This window comes from Ambystoma mexicanum, chromosome 7p (assembly GCF_040938575.1).
Source record: "Ambystoma mexicanum isolate Mex_15411 chromosome 7p, UKY_AmexF1_1, whole genome shotgun sequence".
Lineage (NCBI taxonomy): Eukaryota > Metazoa > Chordata > Amphibia > Caudata > Ambystomatidae > Ambystoma > Ambystoma mexicanum.
Window position 1 is genome coordinate 535,686,549 of NC_090939.1, and position 14,809 is coordinate 535,701,357.

The window sequence follows — 14,809 nt, forward strand, 5'->3', positions numbered from 1 at the left end:
AGCCTGGAAACTCCCAATTCCAAACATCTCCTGCCTAGCAGGTCTATGCTCAAAATTTCTACAGGTGATAAAAGCATAAATCATAATTGTTGGGTTGTGCGAGATGTCCCTGCTGCATTCTATTTAGGCAGTGACATTCTCAATCGGTTTGCAATAAATTTGGACCTGATAAATTACAAGGCCGGGCCCTGACTAGGGGGCAATCCCATGGACTTTGATGATCTAAAAAAAGCATTTTTGTCAGCCCAATTGCTGCCGTTTGCGGTTGAAGTTCAAATTCTGACGCCTATGTACATCTCAAAGCCCATCTCCAACAACAGGCGTTGGCGGTAAACCCAACACCATTCCAATAATTGATGGATAACAGCGACCCTAGAGAATCACTCTAGGCGCAGGCACCATTATTGGAATGGTGGTTGATGACTGACATTTTTCCATGGATCTAGGAAACAAACTGATAGGACCAATCCCCAATGACTGCTTTGACAATGACAGTGACAATGACATACAACCAGACAGGATCTTTACCTGGCAAGGGGGGAATTTCCTGGTGTACTTTTCCTGCCCTTACGGGGAGGAAGAGGTGACTTGTGACATCAGGCAGGATGAGGTGATATTCCAGGTCCACAATGACTTCCTCTCCTACCTGAAACCCTCTGTCCAGGTCAATGCTCTAACCAGAGACCTCTCCACCCATCTGGAGGAGGCCGCTGAGATAGCAAAACACAAAGTCTTTATAGGATTCAGGCAAATGGTCGAAGAACTGGTCAACCTCGCGGATGCCTGTGAGACTGTGGAGCAAAGGCAAAAGTTGAAACAGTTGTTCTTAGATTTTCAAGATCTCTTTGCTGTGTACTCGTACGACTGTGGTCGAACTGAGATCCATACTACTGCCACGGACCCTGGAATGACTCCTGTGTTTGTGAAGCAATATCATTTGCTGCTCGCATCCATGGAGTCCCTGACAGAAATAATACAAAAATCTAGAGTCCCGTGGGATAATTCGTCCGGTCCACAGCACCTACAATAATCCGGTGCTGGGGATTTTAAAACCAAATGGCCAATGGAGACTTTACGCAGACCTTAGGGAGCTAAATAAACGGGTTCACATGTCCCGATGGCCTCTCCCCTACATTGACCAAGGGCTGGCCAAGATCGAGGGGTCAAAGGTGTACACTGCGATTGACCTGACAAATGGGTACTGGACCGTGCCCGTCAGTAGGGAAGACCAATAAAAGTTGGACTTTACCTTCAGGGGGCAGCAGTACACGTGGACCCAGACTCCTTTCGGATACATAAACTCTGGCAACAAATTCAACATCTTCTTACATAAGGCCATGCCCGACTTGGGTGAAAGGGGTAACCTGGCTAATGTAGTTGATGTCTTGATAAAAAGCTGATCTGTGGATGTGGAGGAACACATAGTGGAAATCTGTTATATTCTGACCCAGTTGAGGGTGCTGGAGCAAAACTGTCCTTCCAGAAGGCACAGTGGTGTATGACCTTTGTCAACTTCTTGGGACATGAAATAACTCCTGACGGTCTCTGTCCCCAGGAAAAGAAAGTGGAAGCACTCATAAAAATAAAAGACCCCACAACTCTGCGTGAGCTAAGAAGCCTTTTTGGGCTTACTAATTATAGTAGGAAGTTCATTGAGGATTACACAGAGGTCACAAGACCCCTGATCCATCTGTTGAAGGGGGGGGGGTCAAGTGGGAGTGGGGTCCAGAACAAGCTGAGGCAGTAAAGCAACTCAAAAGAAGTCTGTCACAAGCTCCTTCTCTAGCTTACCCTGTCAAAAACAAGGAGTTTGTCTTGGGGACAGGGTACTCAAATACATGCTTGACATCAGTATAATATGAAAAGCATGACAAGGTCAATAAAGTAATCTCCTATCCAAGCAAGACTTTATCCTCGGTGGAGGAAAAAGTCAACGATTGTGAGAAGGCACTCCTGGCAATGGGGTGGGCATTGAAGAATTACCGCCCGTTTATCCAGGGGGAACACATCATAGTGGAGACTCCACACCAGCCGTTGCAATACCTCCAAAGTGACAGAATCCGGGCCAGAAATGTGAGTAATTTTAGAATTACTTCCTGGATTCTGTCAATGCATGGATTTCCTGTGGAGGTTAGATATGGCCAAAACAAGAAGAGTCCCCTCACGCAAGGTCTGGCTGACTTGCATGATTGTGCCAGAGAAAACTGTCTCGAGGGTGAAAGTCTTAAAACCCAGGACAACATTGAGGCATACCTGAATTCCCCGCACAAAGTCTATGAAGAAGACAAGTGCCTGGGGATGCCCACAGCTTATGTGGACGGGTGCTCCTACCATGTTGACAACAGGGAAAAGGAACTAGTGGCCGGCGTTGGGAATGCATGGGTGAATAATGCCCCGGAACCCTCCGCTGGGTACAAAATCGGTCCCCACAGTAGTCAGGTGGCGGAGTTGATGGTGGTTCATCAGGCCATCCTCACTGTCATCCAACACCAACTCCACGAACTGGTCATAATCACTGATTATGTCCGGAACGGGTTCGTGGAGCACCTGGTTAATTGGAAAACCAAAGGCATGCTGTGTGCTTTTAACAAACCACTCAAACATGGCAAGCTAATACAAAATATTGATGATCTGGTCACCACTAATGGGATGCTCATCTATTGGAAGAAGATCAAGGGTCATGAAGAATAGAGGGGCCCGACAAAACTGGAAATGAGCTAGCTGATCAGCTGGTGAAATCCGGAGCCATCCATGGAGATCTCGAGATCGAGTGCCTGTTGGGGGAAATCCAGGTTACTGCTGTCACTAGGTCCCAGAGAAATGCTCACAATGAACTCTCAACTGCCCAATGAAGTAAGGAGACCCCAGATGCTGATTTAATCAAGGCACAAAAAGGGGATCTGATTATTGGGAAATGTTATCAACACATTGAGGACCCTGAGAACTTTCCTCTGATGGATACCGATTACATTGGGAAAGAGGACCTTAGGGTGTTGCTGAAGTGTCCCAAAATGTTTTCCGAATCCAAGACAGTTTGTTGGTAAGTAGATCCATCTTTGGGTGTGACCACTGGGTGGTACCTACCTAATTCTGGAGCTTGATGCTAAGTCACGCCCCTGATGCGGCCAGAGCCAGTCATCGGGGGTTTCACACTACTCTAGAAATATTGTGGGAGGTTGCATACTGGCCACATATGGGGCAGGACCTCAACCAATATTTGAAGGAGTGTCTTGTGTCTGCACAATTTCAGCCAACTTCACTCACACACCGAGCTGCCCTCCAGAAGAGGGGGATGACATAGCCTTGGTCAGATTTACAAGTAGATTTCATCGGGCCCGTGATTTGCTTCTCTAAGGGAGAGCAAGTACATGTTAACCGTAACATTCTTGTTTACCAAATGGGTGGGATGTCTCCTGGCCCCAAATTGCAAGGCAGAAAGCTGCCCTGATGATCAACCACATCTACTCGCATTTTGGTCTAACCCAAAGGATTGAGTCAGACTGAGGAAGTCACTTCACCAGCAAAGTGATGACAAAGATGTGGGAGATACTTGAGGTAAAAAGGAAACTTTAAATCGCCTACCACAGTCCTCTAGTGGGGGAGTTGAGAGATACAATAAAACAATTGTGAGCATTCTAAAAAAGTGTGTTGCGGATTCTGGGCTAAGTTGGGACATCCGTTTACCGCTTGTCCTCAAATCTACACCATCTTCTGCGACCAAGATGTCTCCATTTGAGCTAATGACTGGATTGAGGATGGTGCTACCTCAGCATCTGCTCTATAGAAAACAGGATCAGACCCTTATAAACGCCTCCACAACACATGAGTACGTTGAGAATCTAATAAAACACCTTCAACATGCTTCTGCGTACGCTCAGATGAATCTGGAAAAATCTGCAGAGGGGATGAAGACTCAATATGACTTAAAAACAACCAAAAAGTAGTAGACAGGGTCTACTTGTACAATTTCCAAAGGTTCCAGACCAAGGAGCGGAAATGTCTCTCCAGCTGGCCCGGTCCTTCTGAAATTGTTGATGACATTTCACCTGTCGCCTACAGAATCTGCATCCCCATAGGAGAGTTGGCAGAAGAGAAATGGGTCCATATGAATCAGTTAAAGAGTTGTCACCACAGACACACTTTGCAGCTGATTGAGGAGCCACGAGAAAGTCAAATGGAGGAGGCATCTGGAGAATGAGAACAGGAAAAAGAAGAACCAGAAGGGAACAGGTAGGTTCATAGGTATATCTATCTAACAGGGAATACTTTTCTTCATTGTCAGTGCAAGCAGGTTTCACCAAAAACTCTAGTAAAAAAAATCAATAGCCATCGATGTCTTGTAAGGAAGTAGTTGTTGTTATTGTTCGAGTGTGTGAATTACCGTAAGGTATGTGTTTCCCACTGCTGTCAACGTTCCGGGAAGACAATCTGTGGGAAAATGTTGTAACCTGTCTTTATTCATCCATTAGATTAGTACTGATTCCACTCCTGATTACCAGGGAGGACTTCCACAGGTACCCGGAAAAGAAAGACTGAAGGAAAATCTGGGGGTGTCGCTCCACATTCCAAGGAAAGACCAAAGGAAAATCTGTGGATGTCGCTCCTCACTCCAAGTAAGGACCAAAGGAAAATCTGTGAGTGTTGCTCCACACTCCAATGAAAGACAATGGGAGGATTGTGGCATACAGCTCCCTAATGGAAAAAGGACTCCACCTGATGAACCCCACTTTGCCCTCCTCTCCCTCAGCAAGAAGTCTCAGGAGATTTGGGGGGAATTTGTGGGGTACATTTACCCATCTAGCAGAATTCCCCTACATCACCAACCTGCTCCTCAGCAGTTACCAGCAACATGGCTGCACTGGCATTGTTGAGCACTATAACCGTGCCTTAAAAACTGCATTTTGCAGACACGAAAATAGTGGCTGTGCTGTCTTTGCCAAGCACATATGGAGCAAGATGGAACCCGAGAACACACCATGAATGGCTGCCAGTGTGTTTCCTGATGTGCACCAAAGAAGAGAGTTGAAAGGCAGCGCTGCTGGGCTGCTAGCTCCAAAATTTCCCATGAAAAAGGAAATATGTTGCATTAAAATGATGGAGCCTGATGCCCTTTTTCACCAGTTCAACAATACACAGTCCTGATCCAATGAAACTCAGCTATGCCCAGCCATATTTAGTTAGGCTGTGATCCAGTAAAAGATAGTATTTCCCAATGAATGTCAGGCTGTGTCAGGCAAAATCTGTGAAATCAAAAACAACTTTACTCCCAGTCGTACAGAAAAACGCTTGACTTTATGCTACAAAATATCCCAGATAAACTCTTCAAAAGAAACCCTACATCACTGTGCATATGTCAATTTCAAGGGATCTTTATTTGGACAGATGCTTGTGCATTAGAAACATGACTGGGGCTTTGGAAAGATTCAGAAAATTAATGTAAGAAGGCCACATTTGAAAGTGACATCCCAGCAGAATTAACCATGTGTAAAAATGTCTGCTTTTTGCAAACAAAGAAAATGCTGTTTAAAAGTGAAATGTGGAGTTAAGGCCCTGTCCTTGCATAGAAATGTGAGTGGGATTTTGTTTGAAATATAATTTAATGTTTTATTCCAACAGCCTTGGCCCAGGGGAAAAATAAATGCATTTGCTGTATTGGGGAACCAGCAAAACAGGTTTTCCTGCTTGGCTTCAAAGGACATTTGTGTGCTGGCAACAGAATTTGCCTTCCCCCAAGGGGCCAGCCTCTTGGAAACTATGAATGGACCAAGAGGGAGAATCTCACACGCTCGTCAGACTTTGCGTCTGGGCTGGAGCCTGTTACAATAGAGTTCAAGGACACTTAGGTGTGAAATTGCAAATAACACCTACCCTGAACTTCAACTGGGGGGCTTCAATGCAAACTCCAGAGCAGCCTTGGAAGTTATGCCCTTATTTGGGAGACAATGCTAGCCATCTTCCAGAATTGTAAGTGAAATATTTCCCACTGAAAATCACAAACAATTATTAGAAGGATGAAACAATGTCATACAGACCTGGGAGTTGGACTGCCATGCTCTGTGTGGAGTATGTCATTTGCATATGTGATTTGCGAGAGCCCCACAACTGTACACATTTTCAATTTATGTCAAAACTGATTTTTGGCAAAATTAACTGTGGGAGGGCCTGGGCATATTAAACACACACCATAAAAACTGATGTCATGTCCTTGAAGTCCAACCGGGTGACAGGAAGGTGGTAAAAGTCATTCCTGGCCAATCCAGTTGTTAGAGGCATGTCCAGCCTAAGCCTGCCCCACCGTATAATCCTGTGATGTCATCTGCCTTATAAAGGGGGAAGTTCACAGAGACAAGGGACTCTCTTCTGAATTTTACAGCACCTGCATATCCAGACATTCCACATTCACTCTGCAAGATTCCAGATTCTACTGCCAGGCCAGAGCATAGCTGACCGTATCTAGGCAGAACCACCCATCAGAACTAAACCCCACAACAAAATCCCACTAACTCAGGGAGAAAGGGGGAAAAGCTTTGGTACCCTTTCTGAGAGTATCCTGTGACCATACCAGCTTTTTGCCTCACCACCTGCATGCCGCTGTGCCGTGACGCGACCTTTCCCCAGCTGTTTTCTGTTAGGAGAGCCCGCCGCTGTGTCCAGTGACCAGATATTGCCGGTTTGCTGTCCCAAAATCCCAAACTCAAGCGCTGATTGTGAGTATTACTCCATCCCATAGCAACCCATAGTACACCCCAACTTGATACCTTGTCTTTGTTCCACCTTTAAAGTCATTCCATCCATACTCTGATAACTTGTTGAAGATAGTCTGATTCCTCTGTGTATTTTGTTCCTTGAGTTTCTAGCACAATTCTTCCATTGATTACTGTGTTGCATAAGTCCTTAGTCATATTTTGAATAATTTAATTAAATCCCACATAGAGCTGAACGCGGGGTGAAAAGGTTAACCTTGCAGATTAACCTTGGAGCGTACTGTGTCTTTCTTTAACAATCTTGCCACTAAATCTAAGTCCTTTCCTTTTTTTTTAATTGATTTTCTCTTTTAACTGCTATTATTTTAAAACCGAATTTCTTTTACCTTGAAAATCTCATCCAGTTATCCAGCTAGAGTCCCTCTTTCACTTTTATATTATCCCTGTGATGTGCATCTATAACCCAGCCTAAAAAACGCATTCCGATTCTGTCTATTTCACCCATTTTTCAAACCGTTTTTGACATTTAAACCCATGAAATTTAGCAAATGCTAATTCTGTGCGTGTTATTCTGGCTGCACTATGTTGTCACTTCAAATGTCTATATGGTACCAAGGCATTTCCAAGTAAATCCTATCAATACTGGTCAATTATAGAAGGATGTTATTGGAAGTAAGTCCTAATCATACCATTATCAGAACTGATATGTATTCTGAGACATGAGTTCGGTCTACTCTCACTCTATGCAGTGTATAAATGGAAATTATGCTCATTCTATCGTAAATGTGTGATGGGTACCAATCGGCCTGGCCTATTAACCATTGCATCGGAATATCTCCTGAGATCAATGGATATCTTTGCTGTGAACTGGAGAGGAATGGCGCAAAAGGTCATCAATAATATAGGATAATCCAGACAAGGCCAAAAAGTGCCTTTGGGAATATGACTGGTTTAAAACCAGGAGTGCGTGCCTCACATATCATAAATTCTTGACCAATGCATATGCCCTAAAACGATATGGTGAAACTGAAAGCTATTTCATCATGTTTCCTGCCTCGCGACTCCGAAATAATTTTCTGCGATTTCGCCTAAATATCGGGCCCATTAAGGAAGTCTTGTGTACATGCAGAATTTTACCAATCTCTGATCTACAATGTCTATTTTATCACGTTGTCCCCGAAACAACGATGCATCTGTGCACTTAATGCCCAATGTTGTTATCACAGTGAATTTTACACTTTGCACATCTGTTTAACGTGCATTTGATCATAACAAGTAACGACTATGGGAGTTGTTGTTTCATAGCACAACGAGAACTATTAGATATGTGATTCTTAATTGTTTATATAGTTTAGATTTGATGAAAAAGTCAATAATCAGGATTAATTTGTGAGAGATAGAATAAGACTCAGATTGAAGTATGTGTTATAGTAATTTGTATTTTTATTTTTTATATTCCTTGTATGTTGCATATTCTTTCGATATTATGTATCATATCTTCAGACACATCTTAATATTCATTGCTTTGTTTGTTATTCAACCATGCACATTTTATGAATTTATAATTGTGTGAATTTGTATTTTATGAAAGTTGAAAAATCAAGTTTTCTTGAATAAAACAACTAATAAACATGAAATAAAATAAAATAATTGTATGCCCGTTGTTGGTTTCTGGCTTTGTAGTTGCTAGTGTTATTACATCCATGATACTGTGATAACTCATATTTACCTCATTTATTCAACCTCACTTTTAAATCAATTATTTACCAATTCCGAGTGTCATTTATGCAATTGCAAAGGTTTTCAATATTGCCTCCCATTTCGATAGGAAAGGTCAGATTTTAATTTGTTTGCTGCATAGAATCCCTGACTCCTTGCTGCTCCTTTCTATCCACTCAAAATTTGATTAATAGGAGTTTGAGGGAGCATTGCAGGGGGAATCTTAACTCAGGTGCTATCTACCCGAACAGTAAAATTGCTCCTATTCATCTGTGCTTTTGATATGTTCTAGTAGAAGGTCAACCAAGTGTATTTCATCAGTTCACATTGTAATTATCATCCCATTGGTGATTGCTGCCCAATATCAAAATAGTGTGATTTTCTTTGAATTTAAAATAAATAAATATTATATTAACACCCATCAGCCTGGTTCATGGTCCATTGTGACCCGGGGTATTTGTAAAAGGGGGTGTGAGACGGGTTGGGTGCCAGCTCAATCTGAATTTTAGGAAATAAAGGAAAAGTATTCTAATTGAGAGCTACATCCTGGGCTAAGGGCAAGAGTCCTGGTCCGATGTGTGACGCCTGATTCGTATCCTTAATACCCCAGAAGATCCTACGAATGAAGAGTCCTCAGAGGAACAGGTGTGATGCAAAAGAACTGTCAAGAAACCCCAAAGACTGATCGAACAGATATAAGCAGCCTCATGATAAGTGGCGGGCGGGGGTGTTGTGAAGAGAAAATGAGGTGTACGTCCTTAAGAGGAGGACAACCTTAGGATGAAGGAAGGGGCATGTGACAGGAGTGAGCAACAGGAGGGGAAGGCAGGAGGTTTATGAGACATACACTCTGCATTATCATTGTGAGACAGGCCGTGGGTCAGTGATTCATAGGCCCTGCCATACTGTTTGAGGTCACCTAGTCCGGGTGCTGATACCCAAAACAGCATTGTACACATAGCTCCAATACCTTTTGCTTACCATGCCTTCCTGTGCATCTTCTCTATCGCCCTCCTCCCAACTATATACCCGACTATGCTTCACCCTACCACTAATAAATGTTCTATCATACTCCTCCTTTGCCTCTCTGACAGTCAAAGCATGTTGACGCAATGAAGTATGGCAGGAGGCGCTATACAATTGCAAGATAACACAACATATGTAATTTGAAACCTTCCAGCCTTCACCTTTCTGTTTTGCTTAATTGTTAAACCCATATTTTTTTTTTTAGATGGGCGCCAAAGGGGAAGGATGTGTTGCAGGTCACAACAATTGCAGGTTTTTTTTTCTAAATGTAAACAGCATCAGCATCTCCATGACATCACCCCTAGAAAAGGACAATTGTATTATTTTCTTTTGTCCTTTATATCATGCTCACTGCCAACCTCCTTGAGATTTTAAGCACTGGAACAGGAACTGAACCCATGTTGCACCATCCTGCTGTTCCCAAAGCAAATGCGTTGCCCTGAGCTATCCTTCCAAATATATATGTTTTTTGATTGAGGGAGCAACACATGGTTTACTTCAAAGTTGGAGGGCAGCTTCATGTAAATTAATTATATCACCTTGCATCTATCTACAGTGTTCCTGTGAGGAAGGTCTGGCAGATCTGGGTCAGGACACACAGTGCCCAGGAAGGATTGGTGGCAGAAGCCACTGTGGCACACCCCTCTCATCACAGGGCCAGTGGCTCACTGGATGTGGAAAGCAGGCAACGAGAAACACTGATGAGATTTGCGTTAATGCTGTGCTGTCACTGAGTAAAGCAGGCTGATCTTACCCATTTGCTCTTACCTTTTTGTTGGAGGTTCCTTTTGTTGTCAGCAATCAGTTGCAGGCATGCATGAAGCACTGAAATAATTAAAAAAAAACAGTGTTAACACTTGGCCTTAGCAATCGTTTAGAAAAGTGGATCAAGAGCTCACACAAATCTCCAGAGGGAGGTGACTTGCTTTGTAGGCCCTGCAATCTGCTCTACAGTACAAAATATACCAATGTCACTTTCAGAACATCCCTAGTATCCTGTGGGGATTCGGGATCCTGGAGATGTTCTCGAGGTTTGGGATGGTTCAGTACTCTGGGCTTAGATACCTGGTAAAATACACTGAAACTTCAAGTGGAGGAAAGGCAGCAAAAAGATAGGGTGTGGAGAAAAAAAACTCAACAATGGGGATAGTAAGAGAAAATAGAGAAATGTGGTCCTCATTATGAGTTTGGCAGTAAATCATTAGTGAATCGGCCAATTTACCACCACACTCATTTTTTGTTACTGCCACTCGGTACCATTGCACTACCACAGTAATTGAGTGGTGGTATGGAGGTTTAAATCCCCATTTTTGGAGTCTACGGTGATGTTCGCAGATTTATCATGAGTGGCAATACTGCACAGTAAATCCACTGATATTTGGAGGTAAAGTGGAGGATTTACCTTCACCAATTTGCTGGAGAGGAATCCTTTGCTTTCCCACCAAACCCAGAATTCTACAGTGTGGTAAAAGCAGAGGTAATTCCGCTACTCCAATAAAGTGGGTTTAACTGAATTACTGCCACTATTTTACCACCGCTACAACCCCCATAATTGTATTTATATTTTACAAAAGTATTGTAAACTAGTCGTGGGCAGAAACATCAAAGATTTCCTAAACTTGTTCTTGGAGCATTGCTCACGGTGGCCACACCTTACAAGTTTTACGCAGTGCTTTCCTAATATGGGGCTGGATGGACCGCTCAGACTGTGCTAAATGCTACTAAGTGGTAAAGGCAGTTAGCAGCAGTCTTTTACTGTTGCTGCTCTGCAGGTTTGACCCTTACCATTTTAAAGTATTTTGAAGGCACCAAGTGCCACAACTGGTTGGGACAGGCAGTCAGAGATCTCTTGAGTGTAGTCTGTGTGCTGGCTGTGGAGGGAGAGAGAGGATTTGCCTGTGACAGTCTATCCATCCCTGGATTACAGCGCAACTTGTAATGAGTTTGGCACTGATTCAGCAATAAATCTGCTGATTAACTGCCAAACTTAATTACAGTTACCACCCTTTGTTCCTGTGGAGTTGGATTGCAAGTGGTGGTAACTCCCCATTTTTGGAATTGTTAGTACTCCATTGGGTTTTTTGGCAGATTTACCGCTGGCAGAATTACTGTGCAGTAATATGGTTACAATATGAATGAAATTTGATATACATATCATACAAGAATGGATCACTGTATATAGGGTTAATATCAGTGTGTATAGGCCCATATTACCAAATTATTGTGAATGTAAGCAGACGTCGAACACAACAACCTGGACTATTGTACATCACTCGATCTAAACTGGAAACAGACAGAGCATATCAAAAAAGGCCTAAACCCCAAAGCGCAGACATCCAGTGCCTGCCAAGTGTCTGGCCAGAGACTGGAAACAGCAACTGACCAAAACAATTCCAAACAGAGAAACGATGGTCTGGAGGGTTGCCCAGAGCAGTGTCAGTGGTTATGAAAGATTTGAAACCTTCCAGGCATCACCTTTCTGTTTTGCCTATTTGGTAAGCAACTCACAGTTTCTTTTGTTAGATGGGAGATAGAGGCGAAGGATGTGTTGCAGGTCACAGTAATTGCAGGGTTTTCTATTTTCAAATGCAAACAGCAACAGCAGCTCCATGACATCACCCCTAGAAAAGCCTTCTGGGCCTACAGACCTAGGCTGATGCCACCCAATGAGGCTGAAACATGTCTGGGGATGTCTGTGGTCTCGTGCAGAAAGGTTTTGACCTAGCAGTTCAGGTTGGACTGCCCCTTTTGGGGTAGGACCAATCCTGATTTGCATATGGTCTTTCCTCTCCTGTAGAAGCTTTGCAGGCTCAAAATCGATGGTCTGGTGGTTTTGAATGATTTGGAACCTTCCAGCCATCACCTTTTTGTTGTGCTTAATTGTTCAACCCACACTTCTTTTTTTTAGATGGGCACCAAAGGGGGAAGGATGGGTTGCAGGTCACCACAATTGCAGTTTTTTTTTCTAAATGTAAACAGCATCAGCATCTCCATGCCATCACCCCTAGAAAAGGACAATTGTATTATTTTCTTTTGTCCTTTATATCTTGCTTACTGCCAACCTCCTTGAGCTTCTAAGCACTGGAACAGGAACTGAACCCATGTTGCACCATCCTGCTGTTCCCAAAGCAAGTGTGTTGCCCCTGACCAATCCTTACAAATATATATGTTTTTTGATTGAGGGAGCAACACATGGCTTACTTCAAAGGTGGAGGGAAACTTCATGTAAATTAATTATATCATCATGCGTCTATCTACAGTGTGCCTGTGAGGCAGGTCTGGCAGGTCTGGGTCAGGTCACACAGTGCCCAGGAAGCATTGGTGGCAGAATCCACTGTGGCACACCCCTCTCATCACAGGGCCAGAGGCTCACTGGATGTGGAAAGCAGACAATGAGAAACACTGATGAGATTTGCATTAATGCGGTGCTGTCACTGAGTAAAGCAGGCTGCTCTTACCCATTTGCAGCAAGCTAGGCCTAGCCCCATACCCTTCCTATTGCTACAGTACCGGGAATGAGCTGCAAATAACGCCCGCCTCTGAACCCAACCCTTCAGCCATTCTTTACTAATTGACTGCCAACTTTTTAGTGATGGCGGCTTAATGGTTTTTCCTGCATCCATGTTATTTCTTCAGCTAACGAGATCTAGATTCCAGGTGAAAAAAGCTATGGCACATTTAGCTGCATTTACAACCGCCTTTTTCAGGTGCAACACAGATATTTGCTCTTGGCACTGCCTCTTTCTCCACTGGCGCAGGGGTCGGAAGGACAGGTCTAGTGGTAGCAGAGGGGGAGCTAGGGGTAGCAACTGCTACCCCTGCCATCCCAGCAAATGACATACCTGGTGGGTGGGGCTGAGGGACAGAGACCCTGCCCAGATCTAGCATGGCACAAATCTCCACAAGGAACCAAATCAGTTGCAGGAGGCGGGCACCTGCAGAAGGGACTGGCCCTCCTGCGATTTGCATAAAAGCAAAGGGCATTTTGGAAATGATCACAGAATTGTATATTTGAAATATAACAGTGATTGTGAATGTTCACTCTGGCAAGACGCATTTTATTGTACCTGCCGCTTGCTGAGAATTCCGTTCTGGATTTTGCCTGCTGAAACTTTATTATTTATTCCCTGTATTTATACCTGGCTGCCGGATCACAATCTGTCTTTACAAGCTGTCCTTCAGATGGAATGTACGCATTACTTTGAAGATGGGAGTTGAAAGTGATACAATTAACGTGCATTCTAGTCTGCCATCTCTTTTGTAGTCTACTTTGTAACAGTTAGCACTTTATATCTCGCTTTGCATGGGAACTGTGGAGTATCCACCTCTAAGGCCACTGTATACATTAGCACTTGGCAACCTGGATTTGTCATCAGCAGCGATTGAATTGACGAATTTGTGGACAAATTGATGTTTGGATTGATCAGTACAATTGTATTGCCAACATCACAAAGCTGAATTCAGGGGGAGATTTCGTAACCTGAGGCTGTGCTTCCATATGACCAGATTGTATTTACCAATCACTTTGTTCTGTTAATCCTAAAACTTTTGACTTATACACAGTGTCAGTACTTTGAACCTCATTACGAGTTTGGCGGTGTTCTGGTGGTAAATCTGCCGAAATACAGCTAAACTCAATTACTATTATCGCAACTTGGTCCCATTGAGTTACCAAGGGTTTTACAAGTGGTTGTAATTCCCCTTTTTTGGAGTCCATAGGTAAATTCACCAGCAGTAAACCCGCCCAAAAAATTGGCAGTGCAGGAAATGTGCCACTTTTTTCCCGCACCGACAAACTTGGAATGAGGCACAAATTTGTTTTTAGAACTGTTCACTCTAAATATAGATATTTGTCTAGGATGATAAAAAGAGTTATTATTCCAGAGTTGTGTGTATTTCAGAACCGTTTGTGTCTGCCAGCTATAGTGCAGTGGCAGCCTGTCTAGATGATTTGCATTATCAGAAAACCAATTCACCTTTACTTTTATTTGTATCCGCCCCTTAATTTAAATTTAGAGCTATTTTCTTAATGACTTCTATAGGGAATTGTGTTTTTTTACCCCTTTGAAAGACAAATGACAACAAAGGAAGGCACACATGGATTTGTGTGTGAAAAGGTATTATAGATTCCTGCAGCTGGATTAAAAAGAGACACATAATTGTTGGCTTCTTAGAACAACACATCCATACTGTTGAATCGTCCCTAAAAGACTCATCTATAGCAGCATCATCACTGACTAGGAGCAGTATTGTCAATCGAGAGCACAAAGTGATGAGTGATGCATCACCGCATGCCCTGTGTCCTACATGTTCTCCCCCTCGGATAGGGCTCATCTGACTTTATGGACAAAGGGTCACAA

General features: G+C 43.3%; 1 protein-coding gene across 1 annotated transcript in view; it reads right to left on the reverse strand.

Annotated features, from left to right (window-relative positions):
- Positions 1–14,809, reverse strand: part of TNFSF13B (TNF superfamily member 13b) — a 442,987-nt gene that overhangs the window by 202,802 nt on the left and 225,376 nt on the right. Inside the window, exon 3 of the mRNA XM_069636568.1 lies at positions 10,218–10,274. Coding sequence (XP_069492669.1) covers positions 10,218–10,274 — 57 coding nt within the window. The remainder of the gene's footprint in view (positions 1–10,217; positions 10,275–14,809) is intronic.